Source organism: Epinephelus lanceolatus, chromosome 13, assembly GCF_041903045.1.
Source record: "Epinephelus lanceolatus isolate andai-2023 chromosome 13, ASM4190304v1, whole genome shotgun sequence".
In the NCBI taxonomy this organism is placed as follows: domain Eukaryota; kingdom Metazoa; phylum Chordata; class Actinopteri; order Perciformes; family Serranidae; genus Epinephelus; species Epinephelus lanceolatus.
In genome coordinates, this window is record NC_135746.1 from 27,261,388 (window position 1) to 27,288,313 (window position 26,926).

Sequence of the window (26,926 nt, forward strand, 5' to 3'; positions counted from 1 at the left end):
GCAGCATATTAAAATATTTAACTGAATCGTGTCTAGTATTTTCTTGGGGTGCAGTGCCTGTGAAGGGGCCTAACAACATTTACTGCTTTTGTGCTCTCATGGTATTTATCACAATAATGCATAGTTTCTCCATAGATACAGCACTTATTAATAGTGGTTGTGGTTAATACTTTACGTTTTTATTACCTGTACCTCACTGATTCGATTTAATCATGAAGAACATTCGCAATTTGCAAATTATCTTAATCTGTCCGACAGCATTTGAAGGTAACATGTCTCTGGAGGCAGCAGACACGCCCCTGTCTACTGAGCAGAGGAGACCCCTCCGCCAGACACGTCTCGTCTCCTATTGGTCAGTTTCTCCGTTGCGCTGGTCGAAGTGGCTTCTGATTGGCTGCTGCCGGACTGATTGAAGCATCTGCGGCTCGCACTGTGCCAGCTGTCCTCCTCGCGTACTCGGCTAGTGCTGGGCAACAGTGAGAAGCTCCCGTAGAGGAGGGTCTGGGAATCTGGAAGAAAAAGGGTAAGGAGCCAAAAATAATGAGAAAAATTATGATGTCAGGGCTTATTTTATAAAAACTAGTAGTGTTTGTCAAGACTGGGAGGAATTAATTGTTAATATTCAGATTTAGACCGTTAAAATGATTGATAATACGTCGTCTGACGTTAATAACCGCAGGATTGAAACGTTAATAACCGTTAATTTTCCACCTGCTAACGTTACATTAATGTTAGCTTAATATCTGCGTATTAATTTATATCTTCAGTCATCCAATGACGTGTCTCTCCCCCTACATATGAATGTGAATTAATTAATGCGAGCCTTTTCTTCACTGATTGATATTTTAAATGACATTGTTTGAATTTTACATGACGCTATTTCTGAGCTAAACTAATAAATGTTGCAAGCTAGCATCATGTGCCTCTCAGCGACGAAATATGTGTGTGTGTGTGTGTGCTTGTATGTGGAGTGCCATCAGTGCAATAAGGCTGTGTGCAATTTGTGTGTGTGTGTGTGTGTGTGTGTGTGTGTGTGTGTGTGTGTGTCAGGCGTTATGTAAGTCTCATATTCGTTTATAGGTTTGTCTCTGTTCTACCAAATACATTGAGTCACAGTGATGATGATAAGGATGATGAAGAGGAAGGTTTGGAGGCGTCATGCATACAAACGAGACTGCTGGAGTGTGTATGTGTGTGTGGCGTGAACTGAACAGGTGATTTGATCTTCTTTGTACCGAGGGTTTTTTGTGCATGCAGACCTGCTCTGGTTTTGTGGATCAGGAGGAATTGAGGCCTTCACATCTTTGCTTTAAGGATCCTCGAGGGTGCTTTAGGGGGGCTCCAGGGGTCCTCAGTGCAGCACAGTGAATTGAATATATTAGACAGCATCCTAATCACATGACGTAATCTGTTTGCCTACACATACTGTGTTCCATTAGGGTTGCATCTGTCATTATCATAAACAGTATAATGAATCACGTTTTATCAGTTGCATAATCTTGTAAATGCTAAAAGATCTATACAAACACATCATGCATTTGCATCAATATGAAGCACAAAAGAGACCAATCCTTATATTTGAGAGGGTGTAGTAAAAAGAATAATTATTCAGTAAATGGGCAGCACATTTATCCAGTGAGCTAGAGGATTTCTGGGTGGAGTACTGCATCTTCTCCACATAAAATTATGGCTGAGTCTCTCTTCGCCTGCTTTCGTTTCCTCCCACAGTCCAAAGACGTGCAGGTTAAAGTACTGTGATTGTGACTCTTACTTGTCCAGAGGTGTGAATGGTGTCTGTCTATATGTGTTAGCTCTGTGACAGAGGTGGGGCTGACACCTGACCCAACATCTTGCCCAGTGTCAGCTGAGATTGCCTTGCAAATAATGCAAATAATAGGAGGTCAGGACGTTTAGTAAATGACTTAAACAGTATATTAATGTCTATCGACAAATCGTTATATGTCCAGTGTGTAGAATTTAATGACATCTAGCAGTGAGGTTCCAGAACTGAATCTTCTCCCCGTGCTAAGCATGTATGAGAACTACGATGGCTGATGCAGAAATGTGAGTGGCCCTATCTAGAGCCAGTATTTAATTTGTACATTCTGGGCTTCTGTAGGAGAGGATCTGCTCTGTATGTTGTATAAACAGCTCATTATAAGGTAATGAAAACAGAACTATTCTTATTTTCAGGTGATTATAAAATATTGAAAACATAGTTATGAATATTATATACCATTTCTGCCAATAGATGTCCTAAACCCTACACACTGAATCTTTCAGTCAAGTAATTGGTTCAGCTACTTTGTTGTTTAACAGATATTTAACCACCATTAAATTAGCATGTTCTAAAATGTCCTTGTGGCACTCTGGTACTTTTTGCACTATATGTGTCTGTAACGTAACTAACAACCAGTTGCCGGGTAAAAAATTAACTCAGCAGCATACCTTGAATTACGTATTTGGGCATCTAGGCTGAGAATGAGTTACTGAATTGCTGTACTTCTTTCAGATTATGTAAAATGAATGCCTGAAGTAATTTATTTTACTACTACTTTATACTACTGATATTACTGAGGTTTGCTGCTAAATTTGGGGTTAAGTTTCACTCAGTAGAAGTCTGATTTAATAAGTCAGCAGTTACAAAAATGTGTAAACTGTGTCATTAATACAACTGGATGGAATGGGAAACATCATGTTTATTCACCTGACATGGAGCCAAAATTAATACTGAATTAGGTTAATTGTTCATCAAATGTGTTAACATCTATTTATGAGTCGTAAGAAAACATATATAATCTTTTAGAAAAAGTCAATAATTACCATAAGCTAGCTCGGGCCGTGTTAAATATATGTAACAATATGTTAACAGAGCAACCAATACTTCGAGATGGCTGTCAAAGATGGCAGAGGTATGATCATGTTACCCCCATCTGAGGTCTAACAGGTAGTGCATTCCACAAGTTTTATTTCCTATTCGCTCTAGAATAGAGGATTAGCATTGCATCGGGTACCATTACTAGAAAAATCCAATTTAGGTTTAGTGCCAGAGGTTGTGCCCATAATTCATGCAAGATATCATAGGGGCTAGGAATGAGGTGGATACGAGTCAAATAAATGTAGTGCAGTAAAAAGTACAATATTCCTCTCTGAATCAAAGTAGAAGAGGAAAGATCAAAGGTCAGACAAAACAGATAAGGCTAAAATTTGCCTGAGACAGAGGAGCGTGAGCAGCAAGAAGAGAGAAAGATGGATTGATATAAAGATGATAGACCTGCCTGCCTCTGACAAAAATGTAAAATGATAGCGTGATAAAAGAGTGCACAGTGAGAGAGATAGAGAGACGGCCCTAATCCTCCGAGTGATGGCCTAGTTAGTTAAGTGACCGCTGTTGTTATTGTCTGTTTATGTGTGTGTGATTCACTAATGGCTTATTCATCCATGGTCATCCAATAGCAGCTAAAACTCTTTAAACCTCATCCTGTGTGTGTGTGTGTGTGTGTGTGTGTGTGTGTGTGAGATGTCTATTCTTATCTCCAATTGGTTGTGAAGTTGTCTGATGCACATTTGTTCTGGCTTTTTTAAATACCTCTCCTCTCCTCACACACAGTCAAGGTATTGACACACATACACACACATTAACTTTAACACACAAACAGACAGTGCACACCATCCCTCCCTGTGGCGATTACTTTCCAGATTGAGCAGGAGTCAGCAGCTGTCTGCTCCTTTCTTCTCACTTACAACATGCATGAACACACACACATACATTTGCAGGCCACACATGTAGCTTGCACTTGCTCAAAATCAGACATCTGAGGATGTCAGCAGCTAATATGTCACATCTGAACTGTTTCTAAACATGCAGACTTTATCTGAAAATAGATATGGCTGTTCTTCATCTTTATGGGCCCGGAGCCTATCACAGCTGACATTGGGTGAGATGCGGGGTACACCCTGGACAGGTCACCAGACTATCACAGTCAGTTACTGGTAAATGGGTGTCGGACTATTGTTTGGTAGAGTTTTTTGCCATAATAAATGCTTCCTTTTTTTTTTTTTCCAACTTTATTTATAGAACATTTTGAACATTTTAGACAAGACAGTGTGATATACAGCATCAGGTAAAGAAAAAAACAGACAAAACATTGATTGTCACATCTGAGTATCAACTCCCTTCCCACCCACCCCCACAACCCACTGCCAGGCCAATCACTCAAAACCCAAATAAGAGAGAAAGAAATAGATGAAAAGAGCAGTTCAAAAATAGAAATGAAAATGTAAATAAATAAATAAATAATGAATAAGTACAAAAGGAATTGAAAAATAATAATAAATTAAAAAATAAGAACTAAAGGTTAAATGATATTGAATAAAAAATTAAAAAAAAGTAAATAAACAATTACACATATCAATCCTCCAACTCAGAGGAAAAGTCTAGAGAATGTATGTGATTCAGAAAAGGATCCCAAGTAACATGAAATGATTTCACCGAGCCTTTTAGTGTAAACCTGAGTCTTTCGAGCTTCAAATTATAAAGCACTTCACGAACCCAACGAGAATGCGAGGGGGGACTGGGGAGTTTCCAACTGAGGAGAATCAGCCGACGAGCCAACAGGGTAGTGAATAATAAATGCTTCCTAAGTCCCCTAAGTCACACAAAGGTTGCAATACGCAAGGCGTGCCACACTACCTTTTTTAAAAAAAAATTAAAATTTGAATGCAGCTAGTGAAAAAAACGCTTCTTGCGCCTTTTTATTGTTGCCAGACAACCACAGACTAACCTCCTTCCTGTGTAATCAATCAACCGTTTATTTTATTTATTTTTTTGTTATTTGGCAGTAATCAGTATTCCTAGAGGCAAAGGGTACTTGCTGTAGCTGTGGTTGAGGGTGAGAGGCTGTCAGCTAATAGGTTCTTGGACACAGGGAAACGGAGATCTGTGTGGGTACATGAGACCCTAAAAAAGAGGGTGGATCACGGGGAGTACCACCAGTTGGTCCAGGAGCTTCGCCTCGATGATGGACGTTTCCAGGCATATTTTATGATGACTTGGGGGCAGTTTGACAACCTGCTGTCTATCGTCGGTCCGTACAGCTCTCTAGCAACCGCTACCACCACTTTCTCCTCCATTGTTTACCAACTGTAAACTTGATGTCGTGACCACCACAGACAGCCCGCCTCTCAAATCATCCAATTGGACAATGGCAAAAAAGATGACGAAAAAATAGATGATGTGGGGCGTTTTTGTGTATTCTTTTCTTGTATAATATTGTTTATGATGCAAGAACAGTTTACGTCCGAAAGACTGGCGTTGAGATTTTTTAAAGGACACTGAGAAGTGGCTGTGCCTCTGGTATATTATGCTGGTATGAAAACGTGTGACATTGTGACGATATGACTTTGGGAGTCTGGACTAATTCAGCCTGCTGCTCCTCATTCATTATTAATTAACACCTCCATTAAAAAAAACTGTCTGCATGGAGAGAAAATTCAGGGTGTGTCTGTGTGTCAGCATAATGTATGTTCGTGCGTGTGGGAACTGATTGTGCACGTGTGTCTATAGTGTGTGTTTGTGTGTGTTTGCGTATGTGTGTGCATGTGCGTGCTGAAGCAGCTGGTCGCAGGGTGAGTGAGAAATGCTGCCTGGTGTGTCACTGTTTGGCTTTGTGTGTCTCTCTCTGTCTGTCGGTCTGTCATACCCGCTAGCCGCTATGACACAGCAGAAAGCGAACACACACACACACACACACACACAAACACACACACACCTGCACTGCACGAGTCTAAAATAGATCTGTGGCATGCTGGTCGTTGGAGTTTTTTGGATGCAGTTCATTGAGGCCACACAAACACTACAGATGACAAAGTCAGCTGTTTAAGGCAGCGTCCACATCAAAGAGGAACACCACCTAAATTACAAATTCCAACATGTTATTCCCATGGCCAAGGAAAGTTTAATCTATATTTATGAATATGAGCTACTGTCTCTCAAAACCAAAAACCAGAGAAGTCTCAATCTTGTGATGTCATCAAGTAGAAAATCTGGAGCTGCTCCACTGACAATGAATGAGAGAATGATTTTGTGTTTTTTTCTTTTTTATGTCTAGTTGAGTTTTATTCTATTGTAGTGTTCACAGCTCTGAAAAAGAAAATGTTCCTATATACTCAGGACATTGTGCTGGGTGCTCTCAGTGACATCTATAACATCTTTCACCATTCGTTGTCAACAGAGCAGCTTCAGACTTTATACCGTATGACATCACAAATTTGAAGTGAAACACCAAGCCCACCCAAACTAGCTGGCCCACTCCTCGTGACACCTCACATCACATCACTTCACATCACGGCACATTCATCATAGCACCTCTTGTTGCCTTATGTCCTATATCGTCTCCTCCGTCACCTCCTATCACATCTCATCATGTTGCCCCACATCGTTTTGTAAAAAATCTGTTTCTAACATGCAACGGGCGCTGCGATTCAAATGCTCCCTTCCTGTGAGCAGCTGGAGGGCTCGCTCACTGTGTGTGTTTGTGAGTGTTAAAGGTGTCACTGTCCAGAATGTCAATTATATAACTTGACTTTAATTTCCTTTGGCTTACAGTCCTCACAGACACACAAAGCTCCCAGTGTCCGGTGCCGAGGTCTGTTTAGTCAGCGTTCCTGCTCCCACTCACAGTCAGTCAGCTGTGTGGGTTCGGGACGGAGCTGACCGGAAAATAGTGACAACAGCAGCTTCAGCTTGTAAATAACAGAAATAGGGGCTGGAATTTCATGTAAACATCACTCTGCATGTCAGACAGACACTGCATGTCATTGGTCCAGTAAATGTAAGTGACTGATCAGTGTCACTCAGAGCATTTGTTGTCATTTTGTGTTTGCCAGAAACAGGTTTTAGTCATGTTGTTTGTATCTGGCAGTGACATCAGGATTTAGCATAATGCCAGCAAAGCACTGAATTGGATAAAACTGGCAAATTGTGTTTACTGTAACCCTCCACTGTTTCCAGTTTGTTGCCAGTATGGTGTCAGTTTCCATTGGATTTGTTGTAAAATGTGACAGTTCCCTTCCTGCGCAAGTGATAGAGGTCCAGCTGCTGCATCAGTACCACCTAAAAGACTCATATGTGGGTCATTTGTCAAAAATCTGCATCCTTTAATCTTCTGCACAGCTGCATCTTCTTTTCACTGAACGGGGGGCAGAATATTTCACAGCTGTTGTGTTAGATATTAACTGAAGTGTTTCCATTTCCTTAAAGATATTAAGTACGTTGTAGACATTCAATATAATAAACAAACAAACAAATGCAGTATTTACACCTCAGTTGAGAATAGGCCAGTGTACAGCCATTTATACATAATTAATGTGATTCTTATTTAGGCCTTTATATAACCCACAGATTAAATGGATAGACTTTATGACAGAAGGTAGTGGGAGTAATTCAGTAGCAGTCAGATCGATGCATGAACACCAGCCTACGGATGCTGTGGTTGGAAACAGTAGCTTGTCAGACAGCAGCGTGTGATACGAGTCAACAAAAACATTTTAAACTACATTACAGCACTTAAAATGGTTTTATTGTCTACAGGAATGAAAATTGTTAGATTAAACTGGTTTGCCTGATGGAGGCGCTACATTTAAAGGCTACAAAGGTCAAACAGGTAGAGATTTTATTTGAAATGATCCAAAGTAGGAGGAAAAATAGTTTCACGTCCATCACAAGAGCTTTAACTGGAAAATCAGTCTTTGTGTTTTAGTATGCTTCACCACACTACTATGACATGCAGTTGTTTGTGTCTGTGCGTGTGTGTGTGTCTGTAGGCCCTTCCACTGAAAGCACTCCAGTTCCCATCTCCTGGGAAACCAGTCTTTTATTGTGGCTGCCAGGCCTTTAGGGCACTGCTTTCCATACTGCACCCCCTCTCCTCCATCACCACCATGTTTATCACGATCACTTTATCTTTCATCCATACACAATCATCCCCTTCTACTCTTCCTCTATCAGTGGACTCATCTCTCTCTGTGGCCATCTTTATTACTTTGCCTCTCTTTTTTAAGTTCTCTATCTTTTCTCACCCCTTCTTTCAATCTTCTCTGAGATCGACTGGAGTCTGACTTGGTGCCAAATGATTTCTGTTCAGTGCTGAAACAATAGGCTTATGATATGCCTCAGAGAAAACCTAGATAGTATGATCATTTTTCCTGTGAATAACTGTTCTTATTCTCTTCTTTGATGATCATATATTTCAAAAACAGCGTGTTTAGAGCAATGAATATTGTTAGAACTGAGCAAAAGAGTTAGGATGGAGCACTGAAAGGCCATTAGACCATACATGGAAGATTTGGGTATGTTTTTATTCCCTATAAAGTTATTGACCAGCAGGAAAACCAAAACCTAATATATTTCTTTAAGTGATTTACTACCCAGTTTCTCCTCTTTGGACCAATTTTAGTGTAATCTGGTCAGGGTACAAATTTCTCTCCTCATTATTCTGTCCACTGTTCTCTTCCCCTCCTCTCTTTCCTCTCCTTCCTCTCCTATTCTCCTCCATCTCTTTGAGTTTGATTCTGTGTGACTGGGAGGCCATTGTGTCCTGCCATCAAACACATTGCATACATCCATCCATGCAGAATACACACATGCACACACAGAGAGATGTTTGTAGAAGAAGCTCTCAGTTTGTTGATCCCATTAGACTTGCTCATGCTGCTTTTTTCAATAATCATGTGAAGGTAACCCATATTGTTGCTTGATACTTAGTAAAACCCATGTGAAAAAATACACTTTTCATTTAAAGTATACTTGAAATATGTGGATATTCATTAGCCTGGTTCCAGACCATAGACCCTGCCCACTCAACTGAGTAGGCTTGCATCTCTGGTCTGGCATACTTCAATGAATTTGCGATTTATCTCGTCCAAACGCTGGACGGACCAATGAACGCCAGGGGTGGGGGCAGGTCTAGCGATTAGCCAATCAGCGCCACGCTGATGTCAAGCTGTACGCCGGTGGGTAACTGGTGAGGATAGCAACAATGGCGACCGCTACAGATCCTACAGACCACATTAACGATGCTGTCGAGGTATTTCGCCACTACTCGCGTTATTGGAGGATCAAATTAAGGAAGCTGCTAAACTGGATTTAATGGCGATGCAGCTGGGCGTGCACGACGACGGAGACATTTTAAACGGGCAATGCTCGCTTGTTTTCGGCACCCCCGAGGCATGGATACTAATGACGTCAGATTCTGGGTGAGTTGTTGATCTCTACTGATTGGTTAGGGAAAAAATCAAATTCCCTCCCCCTTGTAAATCGCCTTCAATGGAAGCCATGTCAGACTGAAGGTTCTGGGAGCTTCAGTCTGACACTCAGGCTAGATATTCATAAGAATACAAAAGCCATACAAACTGGGCAGAATTGATTTTATTTGGTGCAGAAATTTGCAGGTTTAGCTGAAACCTGTCGTTTAGGTCACATACAATATGCCAAGTTTATCTGGTTACATCAGGGCACTTTAAAGAAGCAGACAATAGAGCAAAATCGTCTTAAAATCCCAAACTATAAGACTGAGCTTTATTACTTTAATTATAAAAATGTGTTTTAAAAATGAAACATTAGGAGCCAGTGTTGAAAAAGGGGTCTATATAAATCTCCCAAAGCACATGAACTGAGTACGACATGTACTGTACAGTAACTAACACAACCTGAAATTACCATTGCCAGAAGTTATCATTATCTTTTGTAAAGGAGGGGGCAGGGATAAGATCACAAATACCACCGGGCATTCATTTTGAAAAGTGCTCATTGTGCAAAATACAGTAGAAATCCCTAAAATTAGGTTAATTAGATCCATGTTTTTAACCAAAAGCCCTGTAGGAACATTAAATTCACCTTATTTTTTTATTTGTAGAACAAAGGACTGCAACTAACAATTATTTTCAGCATTGATTAATCTGGTGTTATTTTTTTGTTTAATAAAAGGTGAGAAAAGAGTGAGAAATGTCCATAAAAGTTCTCTAAAGACCCAGATGGCGTCTTCAGATTGCTTATTTTGTCCAACTAACACTTCAAAACCCAAAAAATATTCAGTTTACTGTCACATAAGACAAACAATACAGCAAATCCTCACACTGGGAAAGCTATAGCAAGGAAATGTTTTGGGTATTTCCCCTAAAAAGGACTGAAACAAATCATCAATTATGAAAATGTTGTTATAAAATAGTTACTTTACTGTTTGACTAATCATTTTAGCTCTTTTCGTTTCCCATGTTTTATGTTTCCTCTAAAAACAGAAGTTCCTTTTCATCATACTTGAGTAGGAGAACTGCAAAATCATTCAAATATAGTTCATTTAAAACACATTTTTTCCCTTCCTCATTCAGTTCATAATGCTGGTGAGGTAAGTGGCTTACTTTAAAAAGCCTCTGCGTTCCATCAGTCCTTGCAGAACTCTGACAATCTGTTATATTCTGTAATAGATTTGTAAATTATAGATCCTCTGCTCACCTCTTAATATTTCATATGCCGAGCTGACACACTAAAAGCTTGGAGGAAGTTTTCTCTCTCCAGAGACAGAAAGACTGAATATGTGTCTGGAACAGTAACTCAGCAGAAAATACAAGACTGGGGTAATTATAAACGACTGTCCCCTTGTGCTTGAGTGGAAACTTTTAATGTCTGCGACAAAGGTTATGACACACATTCACTGCCACAAGCCTCATATGAGACTTGGTACTTAGTGTCTAAGGCAACAATACACCACTCAGTCAGGATGCTGTTTACCCTCTTGAATGCATTCTTGTTGGCAGCGGCCTTAGATGTGTTGGGGAAGCACGATGAGAAAGGATCTTTGTAAAGGCTGAATTCCTGCAACTAACTAAAGGTGCATGGCCAGGTTTTTCAAAAAAAGTGTTCTCCTTGATTGTAGTTTTAATGAAACCTGAAACATTTCTTCACTTTCCCTCTCTGTCAGAACTACTTCCTCTCTACCTCTTTGTCACAGAATGATGTTGTCAAATAAATCCGTTGCTCCTTCACCACTGGAACTGCTTTTGTCGCCTATGTAATCTTGATTAGACTACGCTCAAACCATGTGTGTTTTTCAAAGCTCAGTCTTCCTGTGCTTGTATGCAGCATCTCTTACAAATAGGTGACTCTTGGTGAAGTCAAAAGTGGGAAGGAGGGAGCATACAATGATTAGCATTTGGCAAAATATTATTTACTTTGTAGTGAAATGGATTTGGGCACAGTGACAATGGATATGCCTGGGGAAGGAGTGCTCAGAGCTGAAAAGATGGGTGGATTTCAGTTGGGCTGCAACTAAACATGACAAATTAGTCAGTCAGCAACATTTTCTTGGTCATTTTCTGCCTGTACAGAACTCTGTTAACACCTTTGTAATGTAATATTGATGTTAAATGCATTTTTTGTTCCTCTGGTAGGTCTGTGGCTGCCAACATGGGGTCGATGCGTATCCTCATCAAAGGAGGGAAGGTAGTCAATGATGACTTCACCCAGGAAGCGGACGTCTACATTGAGAACGGCATCATTCAGCAGGTAGACCACATTTACATACAAATGCATTTTTACTCTATCGCACATGTTACACACTGCATCCTTAATTTCTCTTTACACATTTCTGCCTTTCATGCACCAACACACACACACACTCACTGTGACCCACACACTCACTGTCCGGTGTATCCCCAGCTGTTAGTGTGACTCATTTCACAATAATACAGTATGAGGAGAATGAACTGCTCACTGAACTCAGTGGCCCCACATGATGATAGTGAAGGCTATAATTAGCCCACAGAATGTTGTCATGGAAATAAGCATCAGTTCACGTGAAGAGGATGCATTTGACTCAGAAACCTGGAAAGCTTAGCTGTACTCCTACTGAAACTCTCCACTGCCATGGCAGCACATGAGCTTTTTCATAGACTGTGTTAATGCTTATTTCCATCAACTGTATTGTTGAGAGGATCCTGATCCATTATGTTATGTTTAAAATGGTTCCTCAGTTTTGAATTATACTGTAACTGAAATGTTACTTTTAAGAAGGTTTTAAGAATGATTTTAAGAAAATTCTATATATTACCATGCTCAGGGAAACAACCCTCAAGCTGCTATAAAGAACGCGGCGATTCCAGGATGCATAAGATGCCAGCAGTATTGGAAGAACTTAAGAAAAACACGTGAATAAGATTGTTTATTCTGATTTGCTGGGCATTGTGTAGGTGAGAATACACGACAAGGTGTCCAGATATTTAAAAAAAAATGTCTAAGTTGAAGGTTAAGAGCACTACAATACAAAGGAGAGTCATGTTTCTCTTCCAGCTCCATGATACTTCCACTCAAGCATGGAGGAGGAGCCTATTAACAGCTGAAATGAGTAATATTAGAGTTAGAAATTAATTTAAAAAAGGTAGTGAATTTAGGTGTTGTGGTCACCTGATACAAGGGTTCGAGTCTCCAGTCATGTTAGCAGCTCTGTGAAGTGGTACAAGGGCAAAACAGGGCTTTAAGCTAATTGCATAAGTAAGGGCAGTCCGCTTTGAGTGACAGGCTATCTGCAAGGCGTCACTTCAGTCTATGAGTCCGATCCACCCCTTGCCCCTTCCACAGCTCCACCCTCTCGTTCAAATCTGGTCACTTAAATTGCCAAACTCGAGGCTTCAAAATGGGAGTCCACAAACCAACGGGTGAGGTCACGGTGGTTACATCCATTGGTTATGTATAGTCTATGATGCTTACATCCTCACAGTAGCAGTGCTGACGTTTAGAATGTTTACCATGCTCACAATCTGTTAGCATGCTAACATTTGCTCCAAAGAAAAATTAAAGCTGAATGTTGTCTCTGTGGCCGTGGTATAATATGCCATGTAAAACCTGTCTTAATCAAAGAGCCTTTGATGGGTCCTCTTTAATAATCCCACTCAGTCTCTGTTCACAATTTAATGGACTACATAATTTGTATAACCTGTGCTCTCTCTGGCAGGTTGGAAAGGAACTGATGATACCAGGTGGGGCTAAGGTGATTGACGCCTCTGGAAAGCTGGTGTTGCCGGGCGGAATAGACACCAGCGTGCATCTGCAGCAGACTTTTATGAACGCCAGCATTCAGGATGACTTCTACAGTGGGACCAAGGTACACACAGACACACACACACGCACACACACACACACACACACACACACACACACACACACATAGAACACACACATACAGGACTGTGTTAGGACTAGGCCTGTCATCATGCCTGTGATTAAACACATTTAGAAAGCAGAGACAGCTGTCACACACAGACATGCTCTCACTCTCTTGTCCTGTCTACAGGCTGGTCCTCACCCTGTGTTCAGCTTCATACGTTCATCAAAACTAATGACCACATGTGTTGTCACACTCGGCCTATAGGAAGCAAACAGCTGTCACTAGTTTCTGTTTGAATCCTTCTCATTTTCCACGCACACAGCTGTTCAGTCGCACTGGGTTTATTAGTTCATTTCCTATGGATGCTCAGCATGTTTTCCACTGAGACTCAGAGCAGAGTGGATGATTTAATAATTAGGAGACTTAAAAATTCTGAAGAGGGAGTGTAATTGTTGCCTGTAGCAGTACGTGCTGAAGGATGTTGTGGGCTGTTTTTGTTGTTGTTGAGATATTTTTATCACTGGGGGGTTAAAGTCATGGGCAACCACTGGATATATGAAGATGTCGCAGTTTTTGTACATGCAAGGTACAAGAGATAAGAATTGCAGCTCTTGTGATTTAAATTGGGATTTAGATTTTTGAACAGTAGTTTGGCCAAACACTTCTGAAAGTCCTTTTAGTTCCATCCACGCAGCCACAGTTTGCATGTTTGCTTTCATTCTGTTCAGTACTATTGCAGCCCTGCAAGTAGAGCCATTAAATTTGCGTATGTAAGATTTTGTGGTAAACAATATTACCTGCAGGATTTTTGCAGTGCTGTATCTTCATGAAATGAGGTCTGACTCTGATGGAATGCCAACTGAAGTGCAGTGAGAGGAATTTGGGGGGATTGAATCGTCCATATGCCAGCTTTACCCCGGCAACAACCCCCCCCCCCCCCCAAATATCAACCCCTACCCACTGACCCCGCTACCATGACAACTAACCCCCACTCTTAATGTGGAAATCAGAGGGGGCAAGTGTGTGTGTGTGTGTGTGTGTGTGCGTGCACGCATGAACATAGCAGTATTGTGTGGTCTCTATGGTGACTGCGTTGCTGCGGCAACGGCTCATGTGCAATTGTGATGAACCCCAAAACTTTTTCTCTCCGCATCCTCTTCCCTCCCTCCCACCGTTTTGTAACAGTTTGCTCCCTCTCACACTTTCCGTCCTTCCTCCTCTCCTCTCTTCCCTGCTGTTTCCTCTGCCTCACCCCCTCCTGTGTCACCCATTACTCCCCTCTGAGCTCTGAATTGGATGACTGGTGGAGAACATGCAGTGTAGATGCAGAGCTGTTTATATTTGCAGTTGTGCACCTTGTATTAAGGTTTTGTGTCCAGATATTGAGCTGTATTGTGTGTACACTTAACTTTAACAGATCTCACTCAGATAAACACACTATCAAATACATTAGTCAGGAAAAGAATACATGTTTTATTCAATGTAAGAGTTTGATAAAGCATCTGCTGCATGCTGAAATATATTAAATTTCTTATTTGTACACCTAAAACCCACAAACAATATTTAGGCTGGTTTTAACTCAGTATTTGCACGGTGTTTATAAGTATAGAGACCTTTAATAATTTCACAAATCTCCTACCAGACAGGAAGATGAAACTTGATGAGAGTTTTAGTTGAGTTGCCACAGGAATTATTAAAGGTATACATTTTTGGGGCTTTGCAAGCGAAAATGATCAGTGTTTTTTTTAACCACCTTTAAAACCTGAAACCTCCAACACTTTATTTGTACTATTAACTACCTACAGAATACAGTGTACTGCACACACTCTGTACTTAGGTTTTCTTAGGGTCTTTAAAGTGCAGTACTGATCAATCATAGTGAAAAAAATAGAATTTCAGATTTTATGCCATGGATCAGATCAGATTTGCTCATGAAGGACAAATATTCTGCTAAAATGGCAGATCAGCTCTGTGTCTCTCCCAGCATGCCGTTTAATGTCTCTGCAGGCAGGAGAGGGAGATGAGGGCGAGGAGGAGGAGGAGGAGGAGGAGGAGGAGGAGGGGATGAAAGGTGTTCAGCAGTAAAGTGAAGTATGAGAGGTGCTGATAGAGGCTGATCAGAGAGCTGCAGTAGTAATCTGTCTGACACTGATATGCACTCCCAGAGTCCAACATACAGAGATCCTCTCATCCCCTCAGATCAGTCATGTCCCCCCTTCTCTCTGTCTGTTTCACTTTCTTTTCAGGGGATTATCTTCACAGTAGGGGTCGGGGGTCTTTAATAGAGGAGGGGATTCATGATAAAACAATGTTTGGGGTTTATGTGTCACCATCCACTTTGGCTGTAATGTCAATGATCAGGAACATGTTTAAGAAACCAAAGGGGGAGCCATCATCTCAACTAAGTCAATGAGATGATGGTGTGTTATAACAGGATGTATAACAGAATCAGCTACACCATATGGATTGAAATGTGTGTGTTTTCTTACATTATGGTCCATCAAAATACATCAATTAATCTGTTTCTGTCATCTTTATTGAAATGTCTAAAAACTGCATGATAGACATCTAGCCTGGCCTGGTTTCTACACCGCATAATGGTTTTATTCTGCTCAGCAACACCAGTTACAAATAGTTTCGTCAGAACAATACCAGCTGATTACGTAGTACGACCTGCCTGTCACTGATGATTAGGTATTTGTTTGATCTCTTTAGCACATTTGTAAAGTAGAACAGTCTAAATTTGGATGTTTATTCGGTGACTGTAGTTCCAGAGTCAGTCTAAAAAAAAGGAAACAGGGCAGGATGAAAGATATTTAATCCTGCAGACAGTTTCTTTATTTCAGCTTGGCAGAGAAAAGTCTGCTACTGGCCTCTGCAGCCCTCACATTTATGAAAATACTCCACTATAATATTTAGTAATAAAAATATATACATGGCTTCACAAGGATGCAAAAACACATTTTTATCTCCCTTGAGCTCTTCTGTTCTGCTATGCTGTTTCTTTCTCTTTCTCTGCTCACGCAATCCCTCTTTTTTGAGAAGTGCACTGGCAGTAAATTTTAATTAAGGCCGTGCAGACAGACACTATAAATCCCCAAATCCCCAGCTGTGTCCACGTCCCCTGATCTCCGACACACACACACACACACACACATAGACGCACACACACACACACACACACACACACACACACACACACACATAGACACACACACACACTGATAGTGACAGTGATCAATAACACTCTTAATGCACACACGTATGCAGAGACCTCTGATGCTGACGCTGCAGATGATTCAGACTGGTTACTACGGAAACCTGATAGCTCGTTGGCTGGTGGAGCTGTCATTCAAAAGAACCTGTCTGTGTCTGCAACACGTCTGGAGCATGGAAGAACAACTCCATGCTGACACTTAAACCAGGGCTGTGTTCAAATTTAGGAGCATTTCATTTAGGGTATGTCGTAGAAATAATATAAAATGTAAGCCATTTTGTTTTGCTTTTTTATGATATGAGCTTAAAATGAATTGACAAAAGTCTTCAGGAGCAGGGCACATTACAAAAGCAATGTTTGTACTTTTCTCTGTTCATTTCCTGTTTTATGAACAGTTTTTCACATCACACCTCAGAGCAATATTCCTGTTAGACTCTGTTAGAGGATATTGAATGGGCGACTGTCAGTGTAATTCTGGATGGAGGACGTGGAGGAGGAAGAGGAGGAGGAGGGTGGGGACATGTGACAGGCATGGCTGAGCAGTATCTGTTGTCATGGCTACACAAAAGTGCATTTACCATTCAGCCGACTCATGCGAGTCACTGCAGACCACTCCCTTCACTTCATGAGTCCTCCATCCTTCCTCTCATTCTTTTCTATATCTTGTCCTCTCTAACTTTCTCCCTGCCTTCATCAGTCCCTTTCACATCCTCTTCTCCTCCCTCTCATATTTTTTGGTTTGTCTTAGAGTGTGAAAAACAGGCGTCAGGTTCAGAAGTATTACAGATTATTTTTGGCTTTCCTAAGAAGGAGACTTTTGAAGTTCTTGCAAATGCTCTCCTTAGGTGCGCTTTACTAACGTTTTCTTCTCCTGATCTCATTTTGTATGGTATTTGTAAACCTGAAGCACGGAGCGGTTTCTCTAAAGGGAGCAAATGAACAACATTAACTGGATGCAGTGAAATGGAATATAATTTCTTGATACAGGAAATATAATGAGAAAACAAACCTCTTTCCTCATTATCAGCTGTGTTGATTTTAAAACAGATGCAGACTGAACAGAAGGTACAAGAATCACATATCTTTTCATAAGCCCTGTTCGCACAGGATGAGTAGTACCAGGGGATCTCATGTGGTTTAGAAATGACCTTCTCATATCTCTGTGTTTCGTGTGGAGCATTTGCACGGGATAAGCAAAGTCTGTTTTTTACCCAAATTTATCCTTGCATATGATGCACACAAGATCGTAACTCCACTCTACACAAGACAGAAACATTACACAGCACCACGAATGATGACGCACAGTGTAAATGTCCTTTATTTCTTTTCTTTCTTTTTTTTCAAAATGCGGATCAAACAAACTGGTGCTGCCACACATTGTCACGTCGTCCATTTTATTATCTTTTGAGATTTCACTTTTCTTGATTTGAGTTTTCTCTTTCAGCAAATTGGTCTCCATGCAAAATGAGCCCCCTGCACCCAAAATGCTGTCAAACCTTCATTTATAATTGCCAACGCAGCCTCCATAATTTTTGTTTGGGATAGAGGCAGAAAAGAGGTGCGGAGAAACAAAACACCTAAAAATAACCCCAACTCACAGACATGCCAGTTCACACACGATTAATATTGTCCCATGACCTATGTTTTGCAAAATATGGTAGGCTGATATGGTAGGCTATTTGCTGTCAAATTTTTACTTGCACAATTATGGACATAGCAGATTTACACAGGATTAAGATCACACACGACTTCTGCAATTATTACAAATGACCAGAGATCCTCAGGTGATGCTAGTCTTGTGTGAATAGGGCTCTAGAGAGCAATATGAGAAATTTAGATGAGTTAAGACTTAAGATGTATGCAGATAAATGGAAACTGTTTTTTCCATATAGGATTTCCATATAGGATCACAGTACACTGCTATGCATCAAACATCAATATATTTTTTTAATTGTACACAGAGAATCAGAATAATGAAAAGAAATGCTACAAGCTTAAACTAACTCAATGTTTTGAACATTTTGAACAGCCAAGTCAGTGTTTGTGCATCATCCGTGTTTGAAAAAATCAGTTTACACAACTTGTAACAAATAGACTTTATGATGAAGAGAAAACAGTCCATAAGGAAGGACTATTGCTCATTGTTACCAGGACAAACAGTGTCTATGTGCTTTACACTGGAACCATTGTTCTGTCCTCTAATCAATCTCTCTCTTCTCTTCCTCTGCCTCCCATTTTCTGTCTCCCTCCTTCCTTCCTCACCTCTCCTCACCCCCCTTTACCTCACCCAGGCAGCTCTGATGGGTGGTACCACCATGGTGATGGCTCTGGTCCTGCCTGAACAACACTGCTCCCTGCTGGATGCCTACGAGAATTGCCGAGCCCTGGCTGACGCTAAGGCCTGCTGTGACTACGCTCTGCATGTCGGGGTGACTTGGTGGGGGCCAAAGGTAAGACCCACAGAGAGGGCAACATGTGAGATGCAGTGCACAGCCATAAAACACTCATATCTTTGTCGTTTCTAAACAGATATCTTTCTTTGTATGTTTTACTCCTCGAGCTTTTCTCCTCGCTGAATGAATAATAAATCAGCCAAACCATTTTCATTTATGGGTGAAATGTGTAATGACCTAGATTAAACCTTACATGAACTAGGTTAACACACATGCTCAGTGGGCACATTAGGCAGATTCTATGAGTCAACGTGTCTCATTTAGCCTTTGGCTTTAATATCTGTGTTGTATCATCTGCTGACTTTATGCCGCATCTTATTACATATATTAAAATGTTTAACTCTAGATTGTCTGAACTTATCTGTTAACAACATCCTTGTAATACTATGATGTAATGGCAACTAGGGTTTCAAATAAGTGTTATTGGCAACTAACCGATCAATTATTATGTAAATTAAAGGTCAGGAAATATTTTAAAATGTCCATTTCGAATTTCCAGTGCCTCTAAATGATGTTTTGTGTCTCATTTGTTCGATAAAAACCCAGAGATATTCAGTTTACAGTGACTCAATGATGTGTTACTATCTCTTATACATAAGCAGTGTTTATAATAACTTACACTTAAATAATATAAATTGATTATTAACTCTTTATTAACACTTTATATGAATTTTGATGACTCCTTTCACTGCAGTGTAGTTTAAGTATTTTATTTGCTTAACACCATATAGTTTCTGTGAATGCATTTTGAGTGAATTAAATACATTTCTATGTGGTGAATGACTGCAATGTGATCTCACTCTGGCTGCTCTCCAAGCTCATTTCATGCCCCATATAACAAACACACACACACTAACTCACACACTAATACACACAGTCTCCCTGCATTACATTAACACTGGCTGATGCTCTTCACTGTCTGCCTTTGCCAATACAAACCACAACTGTCTCCTTGACCTCTGACCTTTGTCCTGTGATCAGGTGCGCAGCGAGATGGAGACCCTGGTGAGGGAGCATGGCGTTAACTCTTTCCAGATGTTCATGGCCTACAAAGACATGATGATGCTGAGGGACTCAGAGCTCTACCAGACGCTGCAGACCTGTAAGGACATCGGAGCCATCGCTCGCGTCCATGCTGAGAATGGAGAGCTGGTGGCAGAGGTGCACATCAGATAACCAATCACATATTCCTCCATGTTTTACTTTTAATAAGAGATGTTCAGCACAGCCAAAATGACTTTTTATGTCTGTCATAAAAGTTCATTCATTGTGAAAAATATTTTTATGCCTGAAATGATATACACAAGCTATTTTGGCCACTTAATGTAGAAAAATTACAGAAGCTGTGGTCATCTGTATGTGTAAGAAACAGTTTCTGAATTAAACTGAATGTGTGTGTGTGTTGCTAGGGTGCCAAAGAGGCTCTGGATTTGGGCATCAGTGGACCAGAGGGTATTGAGATCAGTCGACCAGAGGAGGTAAATTTACTACAGAGGGTATTTCTTGTCGCTCAGTTATTTTTCATTACAGTATTGCATTGCCAGAGAAGTTAAGTGAATTTAAAGCAGTTTGGATTTTCTGTCTTTTTTTCCCTTTGCTTGAAATGTTAATAATAAAACATAAATGTAAGGGTATTGCTGTTGCTATGTTTTCATCACTATGAATATTAGAAAGGGAAATTGGAAGCCAGAGTTTGACAAAACCTGTAGGAATGATGATTTCTGTGGCTCAATTTGGCATTTAAAAACAGTGACTGGCTGGATGGAGATGATATCGCCATTTTTACATAGAGATCCCATGATTGGACAGCTCTTTTTACAAAGAACCAAACAATGCAAGCATAATGCCATCCCAGTGTGTGATTTTAGTTAGCATACTGACATTCTGGAAGCAAGAGAGGCATGACAGACATGACCTCTAACACAATACCGTCAGCATTTTATGTCACATAACATACGTGTCGGGCAGCACTTTCTTAGCAATAACAATGGCATAACATGGCAACAGCAATTTACATCCCTGTTATATGGTGGTTGATCTTGTTCTTTGCTCAGAGGGTAAGGAGCTCCTGGACCTCTCCCCAACTTGCAGACCTTTTTTTTTCAGTTGCTTTTCATCTGTTTTGAGCTAGCTGCTAACTACTACTTAGTGCTTTTAAAATCTCTCAGTGGTGGGTCACATTGTTTGCTAGGTTGCACATGTCGCACTTGTCCCGTCTTACCAATTGTCCCTTGTATATGTCAATTTGGCGCCGTTGCTACCTCCACTGCTGGCTTAGGGGCGGAATAGCTCTGTCTCCCCATTCAGTGTTGGTACCTTCTGTACAGAACAGTGAGGTGGAATTAAGGCACAACATTACCACCTTGAACAGGTTGTGTAAAAGAAAGAACTCAACCATGCTGAAGTAATTTAAAAGGTGAAACACAAAGATCCAGCTTTCCTGACTAATTGGTCTAAAGTGAAATGTATGTGAATGTATTCTGACCTTGACCACCCACATATTGTAGACAGAAGTTCATGAAAAGCTCTTAAATATAAATTGAGTGCTTATGAACATTCTCTGTCTTATTTTCTACAGCTGGAGTCTGAGGCTACTCACAGAGCCGTCACCATCGCCAACAGGGTAAACACAAAACCAGATCTCAATATCCTGTGTGTGCAGGTGTCTGTATGTCACAGATTAAACTAATGAATCCACTTGTGATTTCAGGCTCACTGCCCGATCTACCTGGTGAATGTATCCAGTATGGCTGCTGGAGACATGATTGCTGCTGCTAAGATTCAAGGTGAGCTGACTAAAAATACTAGCATGAAAACTGTGACAGTGGTGATGATATGAAGCAGACGATCTTCTTGTGACAAACCACTCTTCTTTCTGTCTCTGCAGGTAAGGTGGTCCACGCAGAGACCACAGTAGCTCATGCCGTGCTGAATGGGATGCAGTATTACCACCAGGACTGGGCTCACGCCGCTGCCCATGTCATCGTCCCTCCTCTCCGCCTCGACCCCAACACCCCCAACTACCTCATGGGCCTACTGGGAAGGTATGTGTGCAGACTGATAAAAATGTGTCCATAAAATACGGTACTGACTGTAGGAGGTCAATGACATGCACATCCTGTTTTTTTTTTTTTTTTTTCTAGTGACACTCTGAGTGTCGTGGCATCAGAGCACCGTCCGTTTACCATCAAGCAGAGAGCTTTGGGCAAGGAGGACTTCACAAAGATCCCTCATGGAGTAGCTGGAGTCCAGGACAGGATGAGTGTCATTTGGGAGAGGGGAGTGGTACGTACACACACACACACTGTTTTGAAAATTCATTGGTCAAATATGTTGGAACCCTGTTACATGTTTTCAATGCAGGTTACAGGAAAAATGGATGAGAACCGTTTTGTGGCAGTGACGAGCTCTAACGCCGCGAAGATCTACAACCTGTACCCACGCAAGGGTCGCATCATCCCCGGCGCTGATGCTGATGTGGTGGTCTGGGACCCAGACGCAACAAGGTACGCAGTTGTACCACCAACACAGTAGATGTGTCGCTATGGCTTAATGTAGTGCAGAACAAACACACTGGTATTGACAGCTCTTCTGTTTGTGCAGGACGATCTCTGTGGGCACTCAGGTGCAGGGAGGGGACTTCAACCTGTACGAGGGATTGCGCTGCCACGGTGTGCCCCTGGTCACCATCAGCCGAGGACGTTTGGTGTGTGAGAACGGCGTGTTCATGTGTGCCGAAGGATCCGGAAAGTTCTACCCTCAGCGCACCTTCCCTGACTACCTCTACAAGAAGATGGTGCAGAGGGAAAAGGTGTGCTCACTTTCTATCACTCTGATTACATTATAAAGACAAGTTCCTCAAAAAGTTAAGCAGTTCTGACACCAGGGTTCATGTCATGCTTTGCTGCGTCAGCTGACAGCCAAACTCCTGCAAACACACCCGTCATGCTGTGTCTAACTGCACTGATTTGACAGTCTGTATAAAGGATTTAATGCTCCTGCTCTCTCTGCGCGCTGACACTGTTTTACAGCTGCTGCTGCTGCTGCTGCTGTCTGCAAAAACCTCTTCCACACAGCCACTGCAGGGCTTCTGCTCTGTCTTAGCTTCACTGGATGCTTTAGACTGCTAATGAATGTGAAGTGCTTTTTGATACTTTCTGTGCTGGGAATCAAGTTATTTATATATCCCAGAATGTCAGCTTTGTCTCACTCCATGTTTTTATACTCAGGGCTTGTTACTTATGAATAATTCATCTGTATATAATTGTGAAATTCAGATTGTACATGCTGTAGTTTTCTTGTTTTTACCTTTTCTTAGCTGTGCTCACTGTTAGATGTCTAAGTTTGTCTTGCAACAGAGATGCAACAACATCTGGGAGCGCACGTACAGAATATCTGGGGTCGGGTTTAGCTGGTTTGCTCATTTTAAATCTAAGCCTGTATCTGTGTATGTGTCTATACTGTATTTACTCTCAACCTCTCACCTCCTATCTCTCTGTTTCAGACTCAGACTTATAAAGGGGTCGACAGGGATCCCTACTCTGGTGACGTGGCCAAGGTGGTAAACACCATGAAGAAGGAGCTCGGGCTGGGCCCCATAGACGGAGAGGCGGGCAACAAACCCTGTCCTCGGGCGCACCAGGGAGTTCGAGACCTCCATGAGTCGTCCTTTAGCCTCTCAGGTAGGCTGAAATAAAACTAACATTGTGGTTGTTTGGTAAAAACCTTCATAACTGTGATGATGTTGTTATGTTTTTCTCTAAGGGTCTCAGGTCGATGACCACATCCCGAAGAGGTCCTCAGCCCGGATTCTGGCTCCTCCCGGCGGACGCTCCAGTGGTATCTGGTAATCGCTGCTGCCGGAGCTTCATCCGTCCAAGTCTACTTGTTTTGTATAAATCTGCGCAACCAGGAAAACTGCACTGATTTTCAATCACAGGATTTAAAGTTAAGAGAGGAAAATAAATTGAAGCACTCGTCTGTGATTGGTGAAGACTTAACTGATGATCAGTGATCTGCCAAAGTGACTTTTACAAATCTAATTTGTGTTTTAATTGGAGAGACTGACCTGATTAATTATGTGAGAGTGAAGGGCTATCTATGAATTAAAAATGTTTTGCCAAATTCAAGCTGATCATACTAACATTGACAAAGTCTGCTCATCCTCACCCTGCTTGTATCCCGTAAAGAATCGCAAACTAAACTGTGAAAGATCAAAACCAGTACAGTTTTTAATGGTTTGAACCGAAGTGATGTCGACTGAATTATTTGAAAATAGTGAAACTGGATTCAGTGAAATATCTATTATACCCCCGTCTCACACACACACACACACACACGCACACACACACACACACACACACAAACATACAGTACACTGTAGACACCATAGCTTTAGACTCATATGAAGATGTGTGTGGATTCTGTTTGTGATTAATCACCCACTTCGCTCGGCTTCCTGCTGCACCGTGGGTTCCCCAGACAGTGTTTTTATTTCCAATGGGTGAACTGTGCTGTGTGGTGATGAAATCCAACTGCTTCAAACACTGTGTGATTTTACAGCTACACTCTCTAAATAGAGTCCGACTCGACCCTATCCATCCTTTTGTTTTCACTGCCTGAAACAACACTCACATATCCCAAAAAAACATCCTGCCTCACCTGCAACGCAGCAGGGTCTATAGACTGAGTCACAGAAGTTTAAAACTTGTGGGCCAGTATTGATCCCACAACAGCTCAGTGTAATCTGTCATGAAAATGTGGCGTCTGTAGACCTTGCAAAGTGCTAGAAGACTGAAGAGAAGTCAGTTTCTTAAAGCAATGATGAAGAGTATGTGATTTAAAGATCAAAGTGGGGACAACAAGAGGAAAATGCTTTCTGTTACTGCTGCTGATAATACAGATCGTAATATGCTTGCGTGATTTTCATCAATGAAGTTTAATGCAGTGCCTTCTCTTTCGCTGAGGAGATCACTTAGAGCTTTCTGAGTGAAAACAGGAGCTGCTAAAAACACCAGGAGGCCTCATTTATCAAAATGTGTACAAAAGAAACTCTACAATTCAGCGTAAAAAGGCATAAGAAAACATAAAGAAAAAGTGATAAAACATCGCTAACAGCTCTCTGAAGCATTTTAGCGCAGAAGCTGGTGGAGACCAAAACAGTTAGAAGGAGAGTGAATATTGGACTTTGATTCATCAAGTCGCCATCAATGCAGCTTTAATGACTATTGTAAGGACTATTTCATGTGGAAAAAGTAGCAACTTCGAGAGAAATGGACAAACAGCAGAGACAGAGAGGTTTAAACAAGTGGCTTTCTTTAAGAACAAGAATGCTGTTTGATTTAAATGAAACTCATCTGAAAAGAACGATAATCCTGAGTATAAATTGTCAAATCGTAGGACATCTAATTTGACAAGTGGTTTATCTGTGACTACACTTGTCTCCCACCAGGGGCTTATTACACACTCATGAACATTAGTGGTTTTAAATGTTCGCATGTCATCAAGCACAAAAAGAATCTGATAAAACAGAGTCTCTGTGTGGAAACGAGTATTTAGTGTACAAAACTGTCCGTATGCACAAGTGATAAATGAGGCCACAGAATGTCAACAGAAGGCCAAGTAAGTAACCAAGAGAAGTTATGTTATGTTGTTGATTTTCAGTAGCATCTCGTGGGCCATATCTTGAAAGTGAGCTTCCTGTTTGTGGGAAAATAAAAGGGATTGGTATCAGAGCAGTGAGTCTCCACAGAGCAGGACGATTGAGCTGCACAGGCTAAAGGAAACCCCACTGATCCTCTCACCTCCTGACGATGTCTCATTCCTGCCTATCAGTATTATATTTATACATGAACACGTCTTCTCGTCTGTGAACTATATATTTAGTATGTTTGTTCTGTTTTTTTAGTTGAAAGAATAAATGTGCCAATGTGAATCACCCATGCCACACCCATGCATGAAGAGCACCACACAGAGGCGGAGGAGGGGTGAACTCTCCCCACAGGCTCACAACAACTGGTGCTGTTTTTTACTCTTACCAACAACAACATTGTTTTATCGTTGGATGGTTTTGTTGTTTTGAAGGCACTGTGACTGGTCAGTGGCTGTGTGTGTTTGTAGATTCTTGTTGTGTTGGACAGTGAACCTGTTGAATCTGTAAGTGGCTGCTTGTTTCTTACCACGAATAACAGCAAAAGAATAAAGTGAGAAAAAATACATCTTGATTCTTCCTGTGTGTCAATGGTTTTTACTGAAATGCCTCAAAAGATTTGTGGTCACAGTTGTACTATTTATAAAAAAGAAAAAAAGTACAATTTAGCCAAAAATTAAAGGTGCAGTGTAGCATTTAGTGCCATCTAGTGGTGAGGTTGCAGATTGCACCCAATTGAAACTTCTCCCGTGTGTCAGGTGTGTGGGAGAACTAATGTGGCTGACACGAAAACACAAATGGCTCTGTTTAAAGTCAGTGTTTGATTTGTCCATTCTGGGCTTCTTCAGTGAAGGGTGGAGGACCAGCTCCATATGTAAATATAAACTGCATATTTTAAGGTAACAAAAACACAATGATTCTTATTTTGAGGTGATTATAAATAAATGAAAACATAGTTATTAATATTATTATTGTTTCTGCTAATATGTGCTGCTAAATCCTACACAATTAAGCAACTGATCAGTTTAAAGTTACACTCGAAAAAGGCAATATAATAATATAAAATCTATTACAAACTACAAGCAATAAAAATCTTACAGATTGCATGAAAACAAAAATTGTGACCAGACAATGAAGGAAGAAACCATTTATTATGTGTCACATACAAAAAATATACTTAAGTTTGAGTTGTCTAAATGTCTATCTTACATATTAGACCATGCAAACCTGTACAGATTCTTACCAAAATCCTTTTTAAACCCATCGGACAAACTCACTTCCTTGTAGGAAATCTCAGTGCTAGCTGGATGAAGCAATTGATAGCTTCATTTAGTTTGATGTAATCAGGCTGCACCCAGGATGACCTGCCATAAAATATATAGCAGGCTTGGATCACACTGGACGGCAAACTACATTTATGTGACTCTTAGTTACTAGTTTACTTTTTACA

The 26,926-nt window shown here is 41.0% G+C and overlaps 1 protein-coding gene across 1 annotated transcript; it reads left to right on the plus strand.

The window, feature by feature from the left end:
* Positions 1–389: 389 nt before the first annotated feature.
* On the plus strand, positions 390–26,042 carry LOC117270961 (dihydropyrimidinase-related protein 5-like). The gene is made up of 14 exons (XM_033649001.2): positions 390–523; positions 11,446–11,560; positions 13,005–13,154; positions 18,666–18,824; positions 19,809–19,988; positions 20,237–20,305; positions 21,406–21,450; positions 21,538–21,613; positions 21,715–21,871; positions 21,971–22,112; positions 22,191–22,333; positions 22,431–22,638; positions 23,332–23,509; positions 23,592–26,042. Exons 2-14 carry the CDS (start codon positions 11,462–11,464, stop codon positions 23,675–23,677), a joined length of 1,692 nt encoding a protein of 563 aa, XP_033504892.1. The 5' UTR covers positions 390–523; positions 11,446–11,461; the 3' UTR covers positions 23,678–26,042.
* The last annotated feature ends 884 nt before the right edge of the window (positions 26,043–26,926 follow it).

Coding starts and splice junctions, on each gene's coding strand:
- LOC117270961 (XM_033649001.2), top strand. CDS start 11,462: ATGGGGTCGATGCGTATCCTCATCAAAGGAGGGAAGGTAGTCAATGAT. Junction 20,306..21,405: donor AGATCAGTCGACCAGAGGAG/GTAAATTTACTA, acceptor TATTTTCTACAG/CTGGAGTCTGAGGCTACTCA. Junction 21,451..21,537: donor CCGTCACCATCGCCAACAGG/GTAAACACAAAA, acceptor TTGTGATTTCAG/GCTCACTGCCCGATCTACCT.